At 41.4% G+C, this 17,460-nt stretch overlaps 2 protein-coding genes across 6 annotated transcripts; one reads left to right on the forward strand and one right to left on the reverse strand.

Annotated features, from left to right (window-relative positions):
* Positions 1–158: 158 nt before the first annotated feature.
* LOC118562250 lies at positions 159–6,503 on the forward strand. Of its 2 annotated transcripts, XM_036134510.1 has the most exons (6): positions 159–447; positions 2,362–3,278; positions 3,969–4,070; positions 4,237–4,412; positions 5,373–5,474; positions 5,569–6,503. In XM_036134510.1, exons 2-3 carry the CDS (start codon positions 2,365–2,367, stop codon positions 3,988–3,990), a joined length of 936 nt encoding a protein of 311 aa, XP_035990403.1. In that variant the 5' UTR covers positions 159–447; positions 2,362–2,364; the 3' UTR covers positions 3,991–4,070; positions 4,237–4,412; positions 5,373–5,474; positions 5,569–6,503. The 2 variants fall into 2 exon arrangements, with proteins under 2 accessions (XP_035990403.1, XP_035990402.1); XM_036134509.1 differs by lacking the exons at positions 159–447; positions 2,362–3,278 and adding an exon at positions 3,527–3,664.
* LOC118562251 lies at positions 6,328–16,747 on the reverse strand. 4 transcript variants are annotated; one of them, XM_036134512.1, is made up of 22 exons: positions 16,547–16,747; positions 14,493–14,521; positions 14,248–14,372; positions 13,986–14,018; positions 13,772–13,858; positions 13,456–13,527; positions 13,088–13,176; positions 12,612–12,714; positions 12,423–12,516; positions 12,261–12,310; positions 11,903–11,978; positions 11,659–11,733; positions 11,441–11,515; positions 11,223–11,297; positions 11,005–11,079; positions 9,553–9,582; positions 9,243–9,287; positions 9,099–9,153; positions 8,418–8,608; positions 6,807–6,939; positions 6,511–6,668; positions 6,328–6,416 (listed from the first exon to the last, which is right to left on the reverse strand). In XM_036134512.1, the coding sequence occupies exons 2-21, from the start codon at positions 14,500–14,502 to the stop codon at positions 6,512–6,514; spliced, it is 1,650 nt and encodes a 549-aa protein (XP_035990405.1). In that variant the 5' UTR covers positions 14,503–14,521; positions 16,547–16,747; the 3' UTR covers positions 6,328–6,416; position 6,511. The 4 variants fall into 4 exon arrangements, with proteins under 4 accessions (XP_035990405.1, XP_035990404.1, XP_035990406.1 ...); XM_036134511.1 differs by having other exon boundaries at positions 14,248–14,521; XM_036134513.1 differs by lacking the exon at positions 16,547–16,747 and having other exon boundaries at positions 14,493–15,155.
* Positions 16,748–17,460: the final 713 nt, after the last annotated feature.

Below are 17,460 nucleotides of genomic sequence, written 5' to 3' on the forward strand. Positions count from 1 at the left end.
ATCTAGGGCAGCACCCGAGCGCCCCCTATGGGCCAGCCGCCACTGGTAGATGGTTTTGTGAACACACTGTTAATGGTTGATCTCGAGAAAAATGGAGAGAGGAGAACAAATGACTTTTCTGTAAGAATTGACAATCTTTCACCACTGATTTCTCCATCCAGCAGTTTGTATCTTGAGAAACAGAAATTGAGACCACAGTGGAGGACAGATAGAAGGTCCTGACTTGATGAGTTGTTAGAACCTGCTTACATTGGAGGCAGATGGGAGTTTTGCTTACTGAAAGATGTTCTGAGGGCAGAAACTAATGGGATTGGTTCAATCAGGCAACCAATCAGAACAGAGGAGAGGCGCGCCTAACTAATTTGAAGTTAGCGAGAGAAGCAAGCGGTTGTTACTGTTTATTTTCATGGTCGCATTTCTTGCTTAGCTCTAAGAACCATTGGGAAGGTAAGTTAATTTTCTTGTGAAATAAAAGTGTGAAATACAAGTGCTAAATTCACAGTAAAATTGATAGTAGTTTATTTTCGTGTGTGCATCTGTGCACCTTCATTCATACCTAGCAGGCTGCGGATTGACTGAGCAGGCTGAGCTAGCCTTAACGTTATTTCAAGAAGCTGTAGCAGCTAACGTTAGGCTAAGTTAGAGAATTATAGATCTAAAATGAAAATGGCTATGTGGTGTCTGTTATTAACACGGGGCAACGTGTTTTGGACATGCTAAAATGATTTTTCACCGGACTAGCCTGAAGTAAGCTAGCAGCAGAGTAACCTAAATCATAATATGTCTGAGGGCAGTTCAGTCTTTCTCCTGGTCCCAGGGCTGAAGTAATATGCTCCTGCTCTCAGGGCAGAGTAACCTAAAACATAATATGTCCGAGGGCAGTTCAGTCTTTCTCCTGGTCCCAGGGCTGAAGTAATATGTTCCTGCTCTCAGGGCAGAGTAACCTAAAACATAATATGTCCGAGGGCAGTTCAGTCTTTCTGCTGGTCCCAGGGCTGAAGTAATATGTTCCTGCTCTCAGGGCAGAGTAACCTAAAACATAATATGTCCGAGGGCAGTTCACGCTCTCTCCTGGTCCCAGGGCTGAAGTAATATGCTCCTGCTCTCAGGGCAGAGTAACCTAAAACATAATATGTCCGAGGGCAGTTCAGTCTTTCTGTTGGTCCCAGGGCTGAAGTAATATGCTCCTGCTCTCAGGGCAGAGTAACCTAAAACATAATATGTCTGAGGGCAGTTCACGCTCTCTCCTGGTCCCAGGGCTGAAGTAATATGCTCCTGCTCTCAGGGCAGAGTAACCTAAATCATAATATGTCTGAGGGCAGTTCAGTCTTTCTCCTGGTCCCAGGGCTGAAGTAATATGCTCCTGCTCTCAGGGCAGAGTAACCTAAATCATCATATGTCTGAGGGCAGTTCAGTCTTTCTCCTGGTCCCAGGGCTGAAGTAATATGCTCCTGCTCTCAGGGCAGAGTAACCTAAAACATAATATGTCCGAGGGCAGTTCAGTCTTTCTCCTGGTCCCAGGGCTGAAGTAATATGCTCCTGCTCTCAGGGCAGAGTAACCTAAAACATAATATGTCCGAGGGCAGTTCACGCTCTCTCCTGGTCCCAGGGCTGAAGTAATATGCTCCTGCTCTCAGGGCAGAGTAACCTAAAACATAATATGTCCGAGGGCAGTTCAGTCTTTCTGCTGGTCCCAGGGCTGAAGTAATATGTTCCTGCTCTCAGGGCAGAGTAACCTAAAACATAATATGTCCGAGGGCAGTTCACGCTCTCTCCTGGTCCCAGGGCTGAAGTAATATGCTCCTGCTCTCAGGGCAGAGTAACCTAAATCATAATATGTCTGAGGGCAGTTCAGTCTTTCTCCTGGTCCCAGGGCTGAAGTAATATGCTCCTGCTCTCAGGGCAGAGTAACCTAAAACATAATATGTCCGAGGGCAGTTCAGTCTTTCTCCTGGTCCCAGGGCTGAAGTAATATGCTCCTGCTCTCAGGGCAGAGTAACCTAAAACATAATATGTCCGAGGGCAGTTCAGTCTTTCTCCTGGTCCCAGGGCTGAAGTAATATGTTCCTGCTCTCAGGGCAGAGTAACCTAAAACATAATATGTCCGAGGGCAGTTCAGTCTTTCTGCTGGTCCCAGGGCTGAAGTAATATGTTCCTGCTCTCAGGGCAGAGTAACCTAAAACATAATATGTCCGAGGGCAGTTCACGCTCTCTCCTGGTCCCAGGGCTGAAGTAATATGCTCCTGCTCTCAGGGCAGAGTAACCTAAAACATAATTTCTATAAGGACAGTTCAGCTTCATGCTTACTCTGTGGGCCTCTAAAATCTGCATGCCCCTATTGACGTTCTCTTCTTATTTTAGATAATGGAGAAATACTGGCTGAAGGGTGTTTCCAAAAGGCTGAAGAAGATACATGATGCCCGGGTTGAGCAAGAGGTTGTCATTATCCAAGGAGAGGAAAAGGACTTCATGAACATTTATATAAATGAGCTGCAGGAAAAGCAGAATATGTATTTCAAAGCTCCAGTCTCCACTCATAAGGACTATCATTACTATGCCTGTGAAAGAGCCAGCAAAGCCAGTGGGCAAAGTAAAGGAGAGTCCCAAAAGACCAGGGCAAATTCTTGTGAGGCATACATATCTTTTAAATTCATCACTGACTCCGGATTCAGAGGTGTTGTGATCCATAAAATGCTGCAACACACTGGGCATGATGTATCTAATGAAGAGGATGGGATAAAAAATCGTATACACCCAGAACTGCTTGGATTTGTAGAGATGTGGCTTACACAGGGTTGCTCAACATCAGAGACCCTCCTGAAGAGCTGTGATTGGGCACACAGAAATGGCCATGTTGATAAACAAAATCGAAGGTTTTATCTAACCCCTGAAGATGTACGCCTCATCAAAAAGAATCTCCATGGTGTCACCTTTCCGCATCGTAATGATTCTGTTAGTGTTGACTATTTGGTCAACACTGAGCTACAACAAAACATTTGTTTTTATCAGCCACTCATCCACCAGCAACCCCTTATCATAGTTGTTCAAACACCATCGCAAAAAAAACTACTGGAAGAGAACCCCCATCCCATGGTTTTCATGGACGCCTCCTATAAAGGCATTACAGCCTATGGCTATGCCTTTTACGCACTGCTGTTGATCAATAAAACCGGAAGAGGTGTACCATTTGCATATTTTATCATGAGCAAGGAATCAAGTGAAACACTAAGCCTTTGCATACAGGAGCTTCAGCGAAGCAATCCTAGCTTTTATCCAAGGTCAGTGTTAGTGAATGTGTATGTTGTAATCAGTTCTTTATTAAAAGTAAACCACTGTATTGGAAACATTCAATATTTTATTTTAAAGAAACTGCACAAAGAAGCCTGTTACCGTCCCAATTATTCAGAATTTGTAATGGTAGTGTACTTTAGTAGCTAAAGTAGGCCTTTTAGGCAAAATATTTTACCGTTGGAAATGTATGACTTGAAGGCCTGTTTGTTCTCTTTCCTAGCAGGGTGTGGTACAACTCACTTTTTTTTCTTTTGTCTTTTTTTTCAAATGGTATAGGTCCGTAATGATTGACCGTGACCTAAAGGTGCTCAATGCCGTCAAACATGTTTTTCCAGATGCAAAGGTTCTCCTTTGTTGGTTCCATGTGCTTCAGGTGAAGTAAATGATTACACTGTATTACTTTTTGACAGGGAAATTTAGAATATTGTGCAGTTAAAATTCAAATAGACAAACAGAAAAAGTGAAGCTGGTAGGTATTTTCTGGATAAATAGTTTTAATTATGTTAAAGGTACAGTAAGGGATTTCACAAGAAGCCACATTTGTTTGTGTATGTTTAAATTTTATTTTATTAGCAGACGGTTCTGTGCCAAAAACATACATGATATTTTAGCCAAAGACCAAAGGAAACATGCCAGAGAGGTAGCTCATCTAAAACCATTTTTGTATGCTGCTATAGGCTGTTAATAGATGGCTTGTGAAGACTGATGGAGGGCACTTGACAGCTGACCAGAGAAATGTGGTCATACATGCCATAGTGACCATGAAAGCATGCCTAAGGGTAATATTCTTCTTTTTTAATATTCATAAGCCCAGTACCAATTAAGTGATCAACAAAAGCAAAATTATACATTTTGTATTCTGTATACTGTATGGAACAATTGATATAATATCCTTTAATAGTGATATTGATGATGAAGGATCTGAGACAAAAATCTGTTTTTTAGGAAGAAGAATTTCTGAGTGTGTCTGCTAAAAAGTGCAGCGAGATTGACAACTATTTAGGTAGTACACATGTGACAACCTACCTAAAGACCCATTGGTTCCCTTATGCTGAGCTGTGGGTTAATTTTGGCAGAACATTCTTTCATTGTAGCAGTGAGACCAACAACAAGGCAGAGAGGTATTATACTAACCATTTGTCATTCATATTTTAAAAAACAGTATTTAGTCCGTGGGCCAGAATCTGTAGGACGTCTCCTTAAGAAGTTTCGTATGAACTGTCAGGGGGCAACTTTCTTCCACCGGGATAAGTTGCTACACATAGCAGTGATCTCAAAATACCAATGTTCCCTCGTTTTCACTTGCACATTAATAAGTTATAGCCGATAAAAAATATAAACTGTGGCGCTCCGATCCAAGAGGTCACGTGATTTGATTTTTGCTGCTCAACCAATCAGATCGCTGTATTGTCAGCTGAGCGAGTTCAACCAGTTCATCATGGCTGCGCCCGTAAAGGGTTGTAAACATCTGTTTCCAGACGAAGAAAGCCCAATAATAGCATTTTCTGGCACCAGTTGGCAAAGATCTTTATGCCAAGGAAAAAGAAATAGCCCAGACCGTCCATCATTCATTTTGTAACCATATTCATATTAACAGCTGGAGATAGACACTGTCCAGGGTATACGCCGCCTCTCACCCATTGAAGGCTGGAGATAGACACCGGCACCCCTCACGAACCCAGCAGGGATAAGCGTGTTAGAAAATGAATGATCACGTGACCTCTTGGACCGGAGCGCAACAGTTTATATTTTTTATCGGCTATAACTTATTAATGTGCAAGTGAAAACGAGGGAACATTGGTGTTTTGAGATCACTGCTATGTGTAGCAACTTATACCGGTGGAAGAAAGTTGCCCCCCTGACAGTTCATACAAAAAGTCACCCTACAGATTCTGGCCCACGGCCTAACTGTATACATTTGTGTATTGTTTTGTTAATATGAATATGGTAACAATTACCTTATATAAAGTACTCATTTTTCCTTTTTAAGCATAGCTGACATGGTGGATGTTTTGCTGTCAAATCTAAAAATACCTTGCTCATCACATGTGAATTACATACTGCCTTTTTTTATTTTTAAGATTCTTCCTTACACTGAAGTATCAGTTTCTACGGGGCCAGGCCAACAAGAGAGTTGACCAACTTCTACATTTGCTGTGTGGAGATATGCAGAAGTATTATAGGTTAGTTATTTTACTTTAGTGTCATGGTTCTGTTGTCCTAGTCTTTCATACCCTCTTGTATCTTTGAAAATAATATATTTTCCCCTAACTGCAGTTACATGGATGACCTCACAGTTGCTGGAAGGCTGAAAGTGGACACCTCCGCTGCTGCTAAGGAAGCTGCAGTCATGCTTGAAAAGGGTCTTGGCTCAAACTTAAACATGGAAAATGGAAAATGTTCTGTAAAATCTGAATCTGGTCCCAACTTCTACACTGTCAATTTAGTTAACTTTATGTGTGATTGCGAAAGTTTCAGAATAGGTAACCTGTGTAAGCACATCATTTTAGTGAAGACAGAGGCACAGAGGAGAGGGATGGATATTGAGAAAATGCGAAATACAGAAGCAGAAAAAGTAATCAACAGTCAACTGTACCACAAAAATGATGAAAACGTAACCGTCTTCCATAGTGATGGAAGCATTAGTGTTGTCAGTCTGAAAAATCCAACTTTGTGCACGTGTACAGCAAATAGTCACAGAGAAAAATGTGTCTGTCTACATGTTGTAAATATCCTACAACCTCAAGAGCTACCCACACACTCAGAAAACACAGTACAGTCACAAAAGCCTGAAGCTGAACAGAAACCGTCTATACATGCCATGTTGACAGACCTACTAGAGTGGTGCAGTTCAAATAGTTTCAAGCCAAGCCATGACCTGTATAACACTGTACAAAGAGCACACAAGCTGGCTTTCAGCAACTTCACCAGTGTGTCCAAAAAAAAGAAAATTGTGGCTTTACATGCATATAGGCAACAAATGAAAAGAACAAAGCATGAGAACTTCCAACTAAAAAGAAGAACAAGGATACACAACAGACTCCACTCAAAAAACTGATTTTATTGAACATGTTGAACACTTGATGTACAGTTATTGGGCCGGTTGGAGACTGGCTTGTTTGTCTCTATGGTAGGAGAAGAATAAGAGAATATGCAATACATCAATGCAGTATATGAATGAAAATAAAGAATTATAAATGTGTACAATCAATATCTCACTTTATTTCTGGGTCTTCAAAATTTCAATTTTTTTGGCCAGACAGGTGTCGATCAGGGCAAAGGTGCCCTTCAACATTTGGGGACCAAGGCCATGAGTGGCCAGGCCATAATCTTGCCAATTGGCCTCCATGGTGGTCAGGAGGTGTCCCAGTGTCTTCCTGCAAATGTATAGTAAATGGTATAGTTTGGTGGAGGCATTGATTTTCATGACAACAATGAGAAATAATGCAATTATTCAAAGGATGTCAAATGATAATGTAATAAGTCTAATGATAACTGTACACAAGCACAAGTACCTGCAGTTTTCAGTTTTTGCAATGGCCTCATGTAATCCATCACCCTCCTCCAGACAGGTCTGGCTGATTTTGGTGATGGGGAGGAACTTTGCTGCCAGGTAGTTCAGATCCTCTGAAAGGGTCACACATTCCTCTACAAAAATACAATTGCATATTTACATTTAGAGAAATGTAAACAGTAACTTTAATGACAAGTATGTCTCGATACAAAATCTGATCTTTTATCTGCTCTTTGCTGCTGGTATTAATCTGGTGGTTACAACGAAAACTACTTTTAGTTTTGATTTGCAGCCTGCACACATTAGTACTCATACAACTGGTTTAAATCAACTAAGGGAAGGGTTCCCTCAAAGCCAAAGGCAAGTCTATCAAGAGTTCAGCAAAAGTTTTAATCTGTGTGCACCTGAATAATATATTTTAGCATTAAAGCAACACTAAAGACTTTTTTGTACCTTAAAATAATGGTTCCAAAATAGTTTCAGTGGTTCATCAACTTGTAACAGGGTGATCGGCACTTCTGAATTTGCTTTGCGGCCCTCTATCGGCTATAACCGCACTACGTAAGTTTGCCAGATCGGGTAGCGTATCTGTAGCCTAGAAATCTAGACGCACCCTAGCGGCAGCAAATTACATTTGCTTCCAGGGCTAGCGGATCTGTAGTTCGATGAAATGAGACATAAGAAACTACAAATTTGCCTCGCATCTGATGTCGCAATACATCGCACTTTCATAAATCGTGCAACATATTCTACCTTGTCTGTGGACATCGTTATTTGCTAAGCCGGTGCTGGGTAAACAAATAGCGTGCGTGCGACAGAGGGAAAGTTCTTTGATGTTGCTTTAATTACATTGTAGTAGACTACAGTAAATCAGTAAATCGAATTACCCTTACTTTCTATCTTCATCTTCTTAAAGGAACATTCTGGTTTTTTAGCACTTTAAGGCCGTTTTCTGGTTTGTTTTGGATGAACTAGAGTGGTGGACACCGAAATTTTGACAATTGGTCCTGTCTCGACTTTTCCGACTCGTTTTGAATCGCCTTTTCGCTTCTCAGGGTGGCTGGCAATAGGCATACTGTAGTAGGTTACTCAAACACGTCCTAAAACAACCCTTAATGTTCGTTTTCAAAACTGTGCAACTCACTGAGTGGTTAGTGGAGTTGGTTGATGTTCCAAAACAAGTAGCGTAGCGAAATACAGTTTCTGTCGTCTTTAATTTGGTATTTTGTAAAATCCCAATTATTTCTGTTGGAAGACTCTGATATTACTGCGCCACCGTCTATGCTTCAGGTTCAAATACAAATCATACATTGCGCCGATATATTTGCTTTTAATAGTCAACCAACTCCACTAACCACTCAGTGAGTTGCACAGTTTTGAAAACGAACATTAAGGGTTGTTTTAGGACGTGTTTGAGTAACCTACTACAGTATGCCTATTGCCAGCCACCCTGAGAAGCGAAAAGGCGATTCAAAACGAGTCAGAAAAGTCGAGACAGGACCAATCGTCAAAATTTCGGTGTCCACCACCCTAGTTCATCCAAAACAAACCAGAAAACGGCCTTAAAGTGCTAAAAACCGGAATTTTCCTTTAACCTCTAAACCTCAGTTACCTTCACACAACTTGCTGACACTTGTTGACAACTTGATTCGTGGTCCTGGCTTGACCTCCAACTTGTGCAACTTGGCCACGAGCACCTCTTTTTGGCTCTTGCCTTTCCTTAAGTAGGCCACCAGAGCATTGGATGAATAGCACTCTGGTGACCCACACCTTCTAAACAGTTCCTCCCTAGTCACTGTATATCTGCAATATCAGTGGAGATTTTAAGCAGGCATACTGAGTTAAAACAATCTTCAACCTTGGAGAAATGTCAGTAGGCAACACTTTAGGTACAGGACAACACATAAAGGAGACCTTAAAAGGGTTCTACATAAGTCATTCCCAACAGCTTCTTAAATACATGACTCTGTATTCCCAGCTTTGGCCCAGTATATCTAGGTGGAAGCTCATATTGAAGGTGGCATTAACAAATGGCGTTCAAATGACTGTATGTTACTGTACAGTCAATCAGCTTAATGCTACCCACACCATTTTCTGTGATTGGACCTATCTGAGGCAAAGATTTGAACTTCCATTTAATCCCTGCTTGCAGAGCAAAATCAAATAGCATGCTTGGGGGGAGAGGGGCGCAATGTGTAGACCTGTGTAGACAGTTATTGTTTGGAACTATTTATTCATTAGAAATAATTATGTAAATGTATGAAATATTGATAGTGATGACATACAAAATTACCTTTTGGCCTTGGTCCCATCAGATATTCGGAGAACACTCTCCACTTCAAATAATACTATAGAAGTGAAAATATATTGTTGTTATTTTAATGTGACCTCATTTCATGCCCAAAACTATGATGACCATAATACAGTATCTTCCTACCTTGTTCCCCCTCTGCGGCTGCTGATTCTTGTGCCAGGCCACCATCTAATGTATTTAAGACAAATCAGAACAGCATTCAGGGAACAAACAGTTTCAAAGATCTCTGTATGTGTGTGTGTGGGTGCATTTGTAGATAGGTGTGTGTACCTAGGCTAATCAAGACCAGAATAGGTGTAAGCTAATTAAGTGTCATTTGGAACATAAACGTAATGTTGTATTTAATGGTAAAATTGTTATTCTGGTATAGTTACTCATGAACAGGGATGATCTTGTAACTCACAGAATAAATCTCAGAACTAAAAAGTTTTACCTGCAACTCCTTCCTCTGTGGTCTCTGCTTCTGTTGATACATAAATAGAAACAATTATATTGTGTAACAGCATGTCTATATAAAGTAGGCTGACTAGCCAACAGACTTGCATACATGTCTGATATATATGTTGGCCCCATCCCATGCAGTGCTTTAAAAACCAGTAGCAATACTTTCAAATCTATCCTAAAAGAAACTGGCAGCCAATGCAGGGACTTAAGTATAGGGGTGATATGTTCTCTTCTGCTTGTCTTTGTTAGGACTCGTGCTGTAGCGTTTTTAACTAATTGAAGCTGTCTAATTGTCTTTTTTGGAAGTCCTATGAAGAGCCCATTGCAATAGTCTAGCCTGCTTTAGATAAAAGTATGGACAAGCTTTTCCAGGTAAGACTGGGACATAAGGTCTCTCAGATTGGCAATATTTTTCAGATGATAAAATTATGTCCTAGTTACAGCTCTCATATGATCATCAAAGTTGAGGTCACTATCAATTATGACTTTAGTCTTAACAAGCACTTTTGTCCTAAAAAGTGTAGTCATTTTGTCTCTTTCATACTTCCTCCCAAATACAATTACTTCAGTCTCCTCTTTGTTAAATTGCAAATAGTTTTGGGACATCCACCTATTTATTTGGTCAAGACAGTCACACAGTGAGCCAAGGGGATTCTTATCAGTGGGTGACAGAGCTAAATAAAGTTGTGTGTCATCTGCATAGCTGTGATACGAAACCTGAGTGTTTTTTTATAATCTGACCCAGTGGGATCATGTAGAGATTAAAAATAAGTGGCCCCAGGATAGACCCTTGGGGGACACCTGACGTCAAGGCTGCTGGAGATGAGGTGTAATTACCAAGGGCAACAAAGAAAGTTCTCTCCTGCAGATAGGACTTCAGCCAGTTGATCACTCCGCCTGATAGTCCAAGCCAGTGTTCCAACCGGTGTAGGAGTATGCTATGGTCAATTGTATCAAAGGCTGCACTGAGGCCCAGTAATACAAGCACTGAAGTTTTGCCAGAGTCTGTGTTGAGACGTATGTCATTTAGCACCTTAATAAGAGCTGTTTCTGTACTATGATTATAACAATAATAATTGTCACAGCTTTGCCGGGTTCTTCAGCAGCACATCACTCTCCACCAGCTATCGGAACACCCATATTAACACCAGATCCATGTTTCTGCCCTCCTGTGTGTATGTCACTTAATATTAATTTCTGTACAAACCAAGATGACGGATTCCTAAAGAAACGCAAGCACCCACACCATTGGTGTATCTAAATTAGCTATGTACCAAAAATGACAGTTTACCGTGACTCGAAGAGCTGTAAATAGCGTTATAAGGCTGCGTGTACAAATCTGCTTGGAGCTCCAGTGGAATTTTGAATTGCGACGAGAATTCTCGGGCTAACCGTTCAAGTGCCGTGTGAAAGGGTGGAAGTAAAGCAGACAAGCACCTACCCATCTGAGTGTAGGTAGCATTCTCCATGACAACAACCTCTTCCGTGTTGTCCACCTGGACAACGTCAGAGTCATCTAGCAGCAAAAAGGAGAATAAGCACATATATCTGGTGAAGGCCATGGAATGATTCTGATTATCTAGCATGGATGAGACAGATAAAGTACAACCAGAGCAGCTCTGATGAGAAGAATAACAGCAGAGAGAAACAAGCAGCTACCCATCTGAGTGTAGGTAGCCTTCTCCACGACAACAACCTCTTCCGTGTTGTCCACCTGGACAACGTCAGAGTCATCTAGCAGCAAAAAGGAGAATAAGCACATATATCTGGTGAAGGCCATGGAATGATTCTGATTATCTAGCATGGATGAGACAGATAAAGTACAACCAGAGCAGCTCTGATGAGAAGAATAACAGCAGAGAGAAACAAGCAGCTACCCATCTGAGTGTAGGTAGCCTTCTCCACGACAACAACCTCTTCCGTGTTGTCCACCTGGACAACGTCAGAGTCATCTAGCAGCAAAAAGCAGAATAAGCACATATATCTGGTGAAGGCCATGGAATGATTCTGATTATCTAGCATGGATGAGACAGATAAAGTACAACCAGAGCAGCTCTGATGAGAAGAATAACAGCAGAGAGAAACAAGCAGCTACCCATCTGAGTGTAGGTAGCCTTCTCCACGACAACAACCTCTTCCGTGTTGTCCACCTGGACAACGTCAGAGTCATCTAGCAGCAAAAAGCAGAATAAGCACATACTGTATATCTGGTAAAGGCCATGGGATGATTCTTGTCATCTAGCCAGTAGCCATGGATGAGACAGATACAGTACAGCCAGTAAGCCCTGAACTCAGATCATGGATTGAAAATGTGTTGAGAGGTGTAACTGATAACTTACAAGCACAAAGAAAACACAGGCCCTTCTTTTGCAGGCACATAGTGTGGCAATGCCCACTACAGGTACCACATTTAACCTTAAAACACAATTATGTCAGAATCAAGTTTAGACGATAACAATAAGAGTTACAATTTATCTGAAAATTGCTTATCCAAATGTAACTAAAATGATTGCATTTACAAGGGGCGTTTGGTATCATCAGGTCCATATCTTTGTTATCATTGTAAAAATTCCTCTCAAACATAGTCTGAACTACTTTCAAGCACTCATTAAATGCATTTCCTTTCTGCACTGATTTCTAAAAGCATAATGTAGCCAAAGCCAAAGTAAGCGCAGTATGTTATCAAACATTGTATACCCCTTTGCCATGCAGCAGCTTAACACAAGAACCACATCGTTTGGTGCGATCTGTGGGATACAAGTACTTGAATGAATATTTGATATGCCTCCTTGAGCAAAGTCACTAACATGAAAAGGAGAATCTTTGCAAAAGTACCCAACAAGACATTAATACTCTTACCTAGTGCTGCCCAAAGCTCTTGTGTCAATTGCTGTCTTTTTGTGAAAAGACAGCAGTCCCTGAAGGGGGAGACACTAAGGTGGCATTCTGCAAACTGTTAATGTGAAGTGTAGCATCATGATTTGATAATTCACATACTTAAATACATTTAAATGACATGGCAAAATGATTCTGTATGTGAAATGTTACCATGATGGTGAAAACACCACAGGACACGCTGTCCATTTGCTTTGCATGTTTAAAGGACTTAATAGTCCAAGGTCCAGTTGTCTGCCTAGCCTCTGCAAATTTTCTAACAGTCAAAGGAAAAGATCAGATTAACAACAATGTAAAAAAATAATTGGAAGCATTGCTCTCTACACCAGAGATGACCAAGAAACAATATGTGGCATAAGCTACCCTTGTTGTTCTTAGACATGAAGGCCAATTGGGCCGGTGCTTATGTCCGGTTTCCATGGTGCTAAGCGGACAAGAGCCGTACACTCCCCCAGCGTAGGTAACTCCCAGCAGAAGCTGGTACCCATGTTACAGCTGGGTGGACTGAGTCTTGGCACGACGTGCAACATCAAGTTAACATCTAGGACTCAAACCAGCGATCATATGATTCCTTGTCTAACCCCTTAGACCACTGAGCTACCCGCTCAGCATACGTTTCCCTAACTTACCCCCAATTGTCTTTGATTGCGGACATCTTATCCGTAGACTCACCCAAAGAATTGGCATATGTAATGACCTTGGAGGTTAGGTCAAAATGCTACAAAAAGGAAACAGTAACTTTAGTGATTTGAAGCACAAAAACCAGGACAGAGACAGAGAGCATTGGTAAAGTTTGTAAACAGGGACAGAGACTGGAACTATGTTTGGAACCTGGAGTGGTGGAACAGGTTTGAGAGAAAATTACATGTACAGTAATGACTCTCCTTGACCACTGGAGGAGAAGACGATCATAACTTCATTATCCCAATGCAGAATTATCAGAGAACTTAACAAACAATAAAACATTACTTACATAGTAAGCACTATGTTTACTTACAACAAAGGTCCAGTGGTTACCATTCTCCAAATAGGGGCCCATGATATACCTACTGCTGTGTAGAATGTTATTCTGGGGAGATGGGGGTAATAGAAAAATATACAGTAGTTCTTGTCTTGTCAGGATTATGATTGCCAAGTCTTGGTTAAAGAGGCTTATTATCAGAGCACAACTGTCCACATAAGTAGAGGGCTTCACAGTATTCTTAGGTAACATATACAGGTTACTATGTTATCACCCAGCATGAAGCAGGCTTGAGTGAGGTTGTGTATAAATTGCATCCAGTCTAGTGTGTTGGTCAAGAAATTAATCATACCTTCACAAAGTAGGTGCTCCTGGCTCTTTTTGTGCCCTCCAATATATTGGTCATTACATGTGATGTCAAGACACATGTTTGATCATGCTTAAATAAAAGACAACATTTGTGAATGAAGCAGGTGTGGATTTACAATGCTAGACACAGTAATTTTTGGTTAAGTCCAAGATTTGATCTCGACATGACGTGGTAAAAAGTATGCATATCACATTACCTTTCCTTTCAGATAAAACATGGCATCCATGATCTACAGACAAGAAATGTTGATATTAGAAAAAAGCAATTGACAAGTAAAAGATGAATTGTGGTTCCATACTTGGAGAGGATGCACTCCTTAGGGGTGGGCACTGAGACATCATGACTTGCAGTAGGCTAACATTGTATGTGTGTATGCAAGTGTGTATGCATAATATGTATGCATGTATGTATGTATACATATGCAGGCATCCGACATTCCTTTGATAAAACATTCAAACCTCATCAGAGATGCAGTGTTGATTATAAAGGGAACGGAAACTTGCAAGGCTCAAGGGAAAATGCCCCACATCCCCTAGGTGGAAGTACCCTGGAAGGGCCTCATTTTTCACCCATTTCTCTATTTCTGTACGAGGGAAAGGCAGCATTATCTGTCTATGTCACACATTAACTTTTAAGATTAAGTTTTTTTTTTTTTTTTACAAAATCAACAAACCAACAATAATAAAATAAAATAAAAACTCACCACTCATCATTCCAACAAAATTGGAGATACTATGAGAAGAAATAAAGGTTAAACAAACACCCTAGGTCAAATATATAAGGACTGTCAATCTATGCAAATATCCCATTATATGTCAGAAGAGTTAAAATCCTCAGAAATTACAAGTAGGTTACTCTGCCCTATAGACAAGGATTATTATTACTTCAGCCCTGGGACCAGGAGAGAGCGTGAACTGCCCTCGGGCATATTATGTTTTAGGTTACTCTGCCCTGAGAGCAGGAGCATATTACTTCAGCCCTGGGACCAACAGAAAGACTGAACTGCCCTCAGACATATTATGTTTTAGGTTACTCTGCCCTGAGAGCAGGAGCATATTACTTCAGCCCTGGGACCAGGAGAGAGCGTGAACTGCCCTCAGACATATTATGTTTTAGGTTACTCTGCCCTGAGAGCAGGAGCATATTACTTCAGCCCTGGGACCAGGCGAGAGCGTGAACTGCCCTCGGACATATTATGTTTTAGGTTACTCTGCCCTGAGAGCAGGAGCATATTACTTCAGCCCTGGGACCAGGAGAAAGACTGAACTGCCCTCAGACATATTATGATTCAGGTTACTCTGCCCTGAGAGCAGGAGCATATTACTTCAGCCCTGGGACCAGGAGAAAGACTGAACTGCCCTCGGACATATTATGTTTTAGGTTACTCTGCCCTGAGAGCAGGAGCATATTACTTCAGCCCTGGGACCAGGAGAAAGACTGAACTGCCCTCGGACATATTATGTTTTAGGTTACTCTGCCCTGAGAGCAGGAGCATATTACTTCAGCCCTGGGACCAGGAGAAAGACTGAACTGCCCTCAGACATATTATGATTTAGGTTACTCTGCCCTGAGAGCAGGAGCATATTACTTCAGCCCTGGGACCAGGAGAAAGACTGAACTGCCCTCAGACATATTATGTTTTAGGTTACTCTGCCCTGAGAGCAGGAGCATATTACTTCAGCCCTGGGACCAGGAGAAAGACTGAACTGCCCTCGGACATATTATGTTTTAGGTTACTCTGCCCTGAGAGCAGGAGCATATTACTTCAGCCCTGGGACCAGGAGAAAGACTGAACTGCCCTCAGACATATTATGATTTAGGTTACTCTGCCCTGAGAGCAGGAGCATATTACTTCAGCCCTGGGACCAGGAGAAAGACTGAACTGCCCTCAGACATATTATGATTTAGGTTACTCTGCCCTGAGAGCAGGAGCATATTACTTCAGCCCTGGGACCAGGAGAGAGCGTGAACTGCCCTCAGACATATTATGTTTTAGGTTACTCTGCCCTGAGAGCAGGAGCATATTACTTCAGCCCTGGGACCAGGAGAAAGACTGAACTGCCCTCGGACATATTATGTTTTAGGTTACTCTGCCCTGAGAGCAGGAGCATATTACTTCAGCCCTGGGACCAACAGAAAGACTGAACTGCCCTCAGACATATTATGTTTTAGGTTACTCTGCCCTGAGAGCAGGAGCATATTACTTCAGCCCTGGGACCAGGAGAGAGCGTGAACTGCCCTCGGACATATTATGTTTTAGGTTACTCTGCCCTGAGAGCAGGAACATATTACTTCAGCCCTGGGACCAGCAGAAAGACTGAACTGCCCTCGGACATATTATGTTTTAGGTTACTCTGCCCTGAGAGCAGGAGCATATTACTTCAGCCCTGGGACCAGGAGAAAGACTGAACTGCCCTCAGACATATTATGATTTAGGTTACTCTGCTGCTAGCTTACTTCAGGCTAGTCCGGTGAAAAATCATTTTAGCATGTCCAAAACACGTTGCCCCGTGTTAATAACAGACACCACATAGCCATTTTCATTTTAGATCTATAATTCTCTAACTTAGCCTAACGTTAGCTGCTACAGCTTCTTGAAATAACGTTAAGGCTAGCTCAGCCTGCTCAGTCAATCCGCAGCCTGCTAGGTATGAATGAAGGTGCACAGATGCACACACGAAAATAAACTACTATCAATTTTACTGTGAATTTAGCACTTGTATTTCACACTTTTATTTCACAAGAAAATTAACTTACCTTCCCAATGGTTCTTAGAGCTAAGCAAGAAATGCGACCATGAAAATAAACAGTAACAACCGCTTGCTTCTCTCGCTAACTTCAAATTAGTTAGGCGCGCCTCTCCTCTGTTCTGATTGGTTGCCTGATTGAACCAATCCCATTAGTTTCTGCCCTCAGAACATCTTTCAGTAAGCAAAACTCCCATCTGCACATTGGAGGCTAATTCTCCAGATGAAGCAGCTTAACAATAGCTTTTTAACAAAGGTCAGATTGTTGTCTTGTTGAGCTTGTGAATGTGTCCTTAAAGCCAAGGCAGTTTAGCTGGCAGGTTTGGTAAATACTTCAAACTCTGAAATTTTTTCATTGGTACATGCTTACAGACATCCACCACTTTTCCAGAACCTGTCAGAACCCTCATGTTTGAATAACATCTGTTGTTTTTTACACTAAAAGATCAACAAACGTGTTCATAACTGCTCTCCTGCAAATACTACACAATTAGATCAAAATAAAATATAGGAATATGTGGTTTTATTGGTTATGATTGAACCTTTAATACAATACTCCAACAGAAACTGAAGAAGAAGAAACATTATTATCATTTTCAGGATACAACTAAATTTCATTTGGTAGCATCTCTTTTTGTTTGTATTAATGTCAACCAGATATAGTTGATGCATGTTGTTTGTTAAATATTCTGTTTTAATCCAAGTTACAAAAAATAATTGTGCCATTGTTTTGTTATTTATTGGACTGGATGCAATAGCAGTAGGTATTAGCAATTTTCCCAGCCATAGGTTAAAAGCTATGTCTGTTGTGTTGGTGTGATCTCGCATGACTCTGTGTCTGGCAGATAAACGGCTGCTGAACGGAGGCTCCTGGCTGGGTACGGTCATCCCAGATCTTTGTGGTCTTTCAATGGAGATGGTTCA

This window comes from Fundulus heteroclitus, unplaced genomic scaffold (genome assembly GCF_011125445.2).
Source record: "Fundulus heteroclitus isolate FHET01 unplaced genomic scaffold, MU-UCD_Fhet_4.1 scaffold_84, whole genome shotgun sequence".
In the NCBI taxonomy this organism is placed as follows: Eukaryota; Metazoa; Chordata; class Actinopteri; order Cyprinodontiformes; family Fundulidae; genus Fundulus; species Fundulus heteroclitus.

Excerpts from the sequence above, each read along its gene's own strand:
- LOC118562250 (XM_036134509.1), top strand. The coding sequence starts at position 3,575 with ATGATTGACCGTGACCTAAAGGTGCTCAATGCCGTCAAACATGTTTTT. Across the intron at positions 3,665-3,968 it reads GTTGGTTCCATGTGCTTCAG|GCTGTTAATAGATGGCTTGT; the intron begins GTGAAGTAAATG and ends ATGCTGCTATAG. Across the intron at positions 5,475-5,568 it reads GATATGCAGAAGTATTATAG|TTACATGGATGACCTCACAG; the intron begins GTTAGTTATTTT and ends CCCTAACTGCAG.
- LOC118562251 (XM_036134511.1), bottom strand. The coding sequence starts at position 14,394 with ATGCTGCCTTTCCCTCGTACAGAAATAGAGAAATGGGTGAAAAATGAG. Across the intron at positions 13,177-13,455 it reads GTAACCACTGGACCTTTGTT|CATTTTGACCTAACCTCCAA; the intron begins GTAAGTAAACAT and ends TCCTTTTTGTAG. Across the intron at positions 11,734-11,902 it reads CCTGTGTTTTCTTTGTGCTT|ATGACTCTGACGTTGTCCAG; the intron begins GTAAGTTATCAG and ends TTTTGCTGCTAG.